The following is a 5918-nucleotide window of genomic DNA, read 5'->3' as shown; positions in this document are numbered from 1 at the left end:
TCCTAAACTTCCTCAAAATTCCTTCCTAAAACGCTCCCATGGAATCGCAGCTTACGCGGCATCTCAGTAAACCAGTCCCACCTGGACCGGCTGGACGGGTCCAGTGGACCGATCTAACAATACTCCCCTCCCAAAGATCCACCTTGTCCTCAAGGTGGAACTATACTCATATTCCTGTGGAGGTGGCCATCCTTGAGGTGGCTGAAAATCCTTACCAAATTGTTGAGTCAAGGGCTGTACTGAAAGAGAAACATCCCGTCCCTCCTCAAATCTGATCACCTCCAGCTTGTATATGCATGTTTTCTTTGTGAATACAAAACATGTTTTCTTATCCTTTAATCGCGTCCAGTGTTCCCGGGGTGTACCGCCTTCCGTACCCGGGGTGTGACAGGCTGGTGGAGTTTGCTAGTTGTAGCTGTGGTTTGTGACAGCAAGTGGTGGACAATGCATTTGAAAGTCGAACAAATTTGTTGATTTCCAATTTTTGAATTCACAAAAAATGAACTAGATGGTGAATTCCAAATTTACAAATGAATTACATTGCATTTGTAATGCATCCTACCAAATAGATGAATTTTTAAAACGAATATGATAGGTTTATGTCATAACAGCAATGCAACAAACTAAATAACCCTTAAATATTTAAGTAATAAACCATTACAATTAATTAGATATTGATAAATATTATAGCAATAAACTTGCTTCATTAATAAATGTAATATTTCATAATTATCAATTAAGATAAATACTATTATAATTAGTAACTATGAAATAGGATTTTAAATTAATTTAATATTATTGTAGCTCTTACAGCACTACAAACAATAATCTAAACAATTTATTAAATGGTCATTTTTTTTACTCAACAGCACAACGGACAGAACAAAACTCAAAATAACACAATGCAGCGTTGAAATAACATACTACACATTGTCTTTCAAATAACAACAAATCAAAAAGACCACAATTAATTTCTTGATTTCAAATTTTCAGGGTGGAGCAGAAAAAGGAGATATTAACAAATATTTATTCATTAGCATTAGATAAAAATGCAAAAACAAACCTCATTTGCCTAGCTTTTGGGGAAAAATGCAGGCCATCTAATTAGAGCCGACAATCTATACTTTGAATATGTACAAAGCCTCAAACTTCTTCAAGTGAACCATCAATGACTTTCTGGCAACCTGAAATAGGTAGATGGAAGCAAAAATATAGCAGGTACAGACTTAAAAATGCATACGTCAAAATGTTGCAACCTGTGCAAGTATAAGAAAGAGACGAGAAACTAAAAACGAATTAAAAAACACCTATGAGTCTAATGAACCAAAATCAGAAACAAAACAAAGAAAAAGAAAGAAAATATGCAATAGAGCATGAGTAAGTTTTGTAATTTAAGAACACCCATGACAGACTAAATGGCAAAATCTAGAAGGAAAAGATTGAACCACCACATCACACGGTCAAAGTGAAACTCCTATAACATAAAAATGAGAAATATCACTTTTTAATTTAGATTCTCATCAAACTACTTGAGAAAATCAAGACAAGAATATGTGACTATGGAAAAAAAAGAAGTTTGAGCACACTTCACAAAAGCCAAGCCAACTATCATCACTGGGGCTTCTCTATAGCACAAAGCAAGAACCAGCTTTCAACGATGAAGTGTGATGGGTCCTAGGGTATTCTATGAATGAGAAAAAAATTCAAGTAGAGATGCATTTGTATGTCACAAAGAAGATTCCACGCAGATATTGAACTTTACCTCCATGGGAATTCACTTGTGTCTATCCCAGCTTGATGCAATTCATCAACATAATGCAATGCTTCTCTGCATTCTTCTCTATCATCAAAAAACTCCCTCGTGTCACCTTCAATTTGATATGCATCATTACCTTTGCCAGCAACAACCTTGATCACGGGGTAAATTCAGCAGAAATTAATTTAAGTATGATTAATTTATATAAAATTGAAACAAAAGGATAAAGGTTTGAAAAAAGAACTTAAATAATAAAATGCACCCTCTTCAAGAAAAAACTAGCAAATACAATACCGAAGGTACTTCGCAATAACCGTTATCAAAATTCATGTCCCTTGCGTTATCTAGTATCACGTATGATCATTGGAGCCTCACAAGGAACCGTTTGATGCAACTTTCCTATTTTCTCATTTTTTGTTAGATTTTTATAAATAAAATAAAAGTTCCATGGAATAAAACTTCCTATAGGCACACGTGATTATAAGCATGATCAATAACCCCTTAAAATAAATTCACTTCTGTTTCTGCGAAGGATGACCAGTAGATAGACAGGTAGGATATTTACATCTATAAAAAGGTGTAGTTGTGGCAAGTAAAGTACTCATTGAAGCGGAAGGTCTTTGAAAAATAAATGGCTTAATTCTCTCAATCAATACCTCTCTCGTTAGCTCAAGTATCCACTTTTTGGTGTCAAGTTCATAATATGTAGTTAGCAATTCACATGCTTCAAGTTGCACTTCCAGTAGACCATTGCCTAATTGCCAACCAAATCAAGCGTTTGTGCAGTCTAGCAAATTATATGGATTGAGAATAGCAACAATTCTATATGCTGGCTGCAATTTCAGAGGATTGGTATTTGTGAGCTTAGGGATATAGATGAAACTCATGAGAGCTAGATGGCTTATTTTGTCTTATTAACAAGTATAGTTGTGGCATTGATGTAGAACTACATAAGAATGCAATGATTTTTATTTAGAATTTGCACAACTTTTGATTAGAACAACAGTGAAGAAAATATTAGCAGTTAAAACAACGAATTAAAACGAAAAAAGGAGTTATGCCCGCTTAGGCTAAATCACATAACCAGAGATTTGAAACTTTCAAAATAAATTAGTAAACAACGTTATGCCAGAATAGTAGTTTCAATAAAAATCCCTAATCTAACAATGAGAATTAGTAAGCAAATAAGTACACTCAAAACCCTACGTTTACTAAGCTTTAGCAGAAGCAGATGGAGGCGTCTTTCGCGACTACAATCAACTCACAAGAGAGATTAGGCTTAAGAAAGACACGAAGAGGAAGAGTAGGAAAAAAACCTTTGTAAGGGATCGGCGGCGATCCTCCACTCAACGATCTCTAACTGTTTCTCAATAGCTTCCACCAATGTGTCCAAGATTCGCTCGATGTAATCTTCCACGGAATGATCGATCCTCGGGTTGACGTCGAAGAAGGTTGAGTGTAAGATGCACAAACTCGTGCTCGTCGTAGGAGGTCGTATTCAGCCTCTGGATCCGCCATTCATAGATGCTAGACGACAAAGTATTCCCGCAGCTTGATAGTACCTTGAAAATTGTTGAAGAGAAAGAAGTTTCTCTTCAACTTGAAAGAGGGAAGAGCCAAAGACTGGAAATCTGAAATAAATTTCAGATTTTTGTGAGTAGAGGAGGTGGTCGGCCAAGGGAGGAGCTTGGGAAAATCAAGTTTAGATTTTGGATGGATTGGATTGAGTTTTGGAGAGGATTTTGAGGAGAGAGCTGAGATTAATTTCCAAATCAAAGGCTCTTCACTTTGGAAATTAATTAGAGAGAATATGAGAGAGGAAGGGGGGCGGTGGAGCAAGAGAGGACGTGGGGATTTAATTCCAAAAGGGGAGACATGATTTTGGGAAGGAATTAAAAGAAGTGGGGCCTTGGGATTTTCGGCCAAAGAGGGAATTTGGGGATTTGAAATTATTTCCTAAGTGGAGACTTGAGTTTAGGAAATAATTAAAAGGGACTTAATGAGATAGGGGGCCGGCGGCTTCTAGAGGGAGGAGGGGATTGATTATGGTAATTAATGCTTACTTAATTAATAAATCAAGACTGGAAAGAAATATCTCATCCTTTCTTAATTTAAAATTTAAATAAGAATTGATTTAAGAGGTTTCCTAAAATAAGATTTATAATTTAAGTAACTATTTGATTTGAAATAAGAGTTACCAAATTTATGAAATCTAATTTAGGAAAGAATTGATAGCAAGTGGGGAAGGAGGGAGGGACCAAAGGAGGGCCGGCGGCAAGGTGGAGGGGCCGTGGATGGTGGGGTGGCCAGATCTAGCCGTCGGGTAGGGAGAAGCACGGGTGGCCGGCGGCTAGGTTGGGGAGGGTGGTAGTATGGCCGGAAGGTGGTGGTCGGAGGAAGGAAAGAAAGAGATAGAAAATAAGAACCACGAACTCGACCGTCTCCAAGGTTGGTGGGTGATCCAAGTTTCCTCTCTTAGGGATTCCGCTCCAATCTTCTCTCTCTCTCTCTCTCTCTCTCTCTCTCTCAAGCTCTCATAAGAACTCAAAACATGTGGAAATTTTCATTCAATCATTCCCTCCAACAACAAAACAAGGGGTTATAAATAGCCTGGTACATAAGACTCAACAAACAGAAAGACGAACATGCCCTCGGGGCTTACATACAACATCACTTTACTAGAAGGGTACCACGGGAAATAAAATAACATAAAATAAAATAAAATACAACGACACATAAATAAAACAATACACGACATAAATCAAAAGTATAATGACTCGATTGTGGCCGTAGATCGGCGACCATGCCTCTGATAAACCTTCCAATATCTGATGTCCCCATCAGGCATTAGAAAGCCTTGGGAATCTTCCATCTAGAACTACGAAGCATTCTGATAGTAAACACTTGTAGATCTCAAGTATTTCCAATCAATCTTCGGAAAACAGCGAGAATTCTTCACAAAAGTCAGCACAAAACCACGAAAACAGTAGAAAATTTATATTATTTGATGAAATATAAATGGAAACTAGCAAGATACAGTTGACCCTCAATTCGAGAGGAGGATAGATCTCTCCTAAATCTCTAGACACCACTAGAGCCCAAAAGAAAACCTATGATGCACCGACACTCCGCTTAAAGAGGGTATACAGTGTCGGACACGGACACGCGTTGGACACGGCATGGACATGTGTCCGACACGGCATTGGAGTGCACAATTTAAAAAATTAAAATTAAAATCGGACAGGCGTATCCGGTTATTAAATGATAAAATCGTCCGTTCTATTTAGCCTTTCCTGCGAACGAGAAGCCCTATTTTTCCGATCGACGAAAGAAATCTTCTAGTCGACGCCAAACGGAGCCCGTTGCCTTCGCCTCCCGTTCCTTCGTCATTTCTGCTCGAGCCGAGGCCAAGCAGAACTCGTCTTTCGCATTCCTTCGTTCTTGCGTGATTTCTGCGGTCATCCGAGGCAACGTTCGCAATCAAGGCCAAACATAGAACATTCTGCGCACAAGAGAGGCAAGACCTGTAGGTGGATTTCGTCATTTCTTCTCTTCATTATTGAAAAAGCTAATGTACATGCTAGGTACATGCTCGGTATCGCTAGGTACATGCTCGATATCGCTAGGTACATGCTCGATACCGCTCAGTACATGCTCGGTACCGCTAGGCACATGCTCGGTACTGCTAGGTACATGCTCGGTACCGCTCAGTACCGCTAGGTACATGCTCGGTACTACTAGGTACATGCTCGATACCACTCAGTACTGTTAGGTACATGCTCGGTACTGCTCAATACCGCTAGGTACATGCTCGGTACAGCTAGGTACATGCTCGGTACCGCTCAGTACCGCTAGGTACATGCTCGGTACCGCTCAGTACCGCTAGGTACATGCTCGGTACCGCTCAATACCGTTAGGTACATGCTCGGTACCGCTCAATACCGTTAGGTACATGCTCGGTACCACTCGGTATCTTCCAATACAAATAACTTACGAACTTTAAAAACAAGAACTTTAAAATTACTCTTACAATAAAATGTTGTTCCAGGTTGAACCCTGCCAGGGGGCAGCACCCCCTTGGACCCCCGGCAGACCGGTATATTGTTGTATTCATGTTGTCTTATTATTGGGATATTTTGATTTCACTTCATATTAATTTAAT

General features: G+C 39.0%; 1 protein-coding gene across 2 annotated transcripts in view; it reads right to left on the bottom strand.

Annotated features, from left to right (window-relative positions):
* Positions 1-889: 889 nt before the first annotated feature.
* LOC110104333 (UDP-N-acetylmuramoyl-L-alanyl-D-glutamate--2,6-diaminopimelate ligase MurE homolog, chloroplastic) overlaps positions 890-5918 on the bottom strand; it is a 10846-nt gene continuing 5817 nt past the window's right edge. For both annotated transcript variants that reach the window (XM_020833390.2, XM_020833389.2), the window contains 2 exons: positions 1763-1908; positions 890-1184 (listed from right to left, as the gene is read on the bottom strand). In XM_020833390.2, the coding sequence (XP_020689049.1) occupies positions 1166-1184; positions 1763-1908 (165 nt within the window). In that variant the 3' untranslated portion in view covers positions 890-1165. The remainder of the gene's footprint in view (positions 1185-1762; positions 1909-5918) is intronic.

The sequence above is a fragment of the Dendrobium catenatum genome, unplaced genomic scaffold (assembly GCF_001605985.2).
Source record: "Dendrobium catenatum unplaced genomic scaffold, ASM160598v2 fragScaff_scaffold_1593, whole genome shotgun sequence".
Lineage (NCBI taxonomy): Eukaryota > Viridiplantae > Streptophyta > Magnoliopsida > Asparagales > Orchidaceae > Dendrobium > Dendrobium catenatum.
This window is presented reverse-complemented; position numbering and strand designations above follow the sequence as displayed.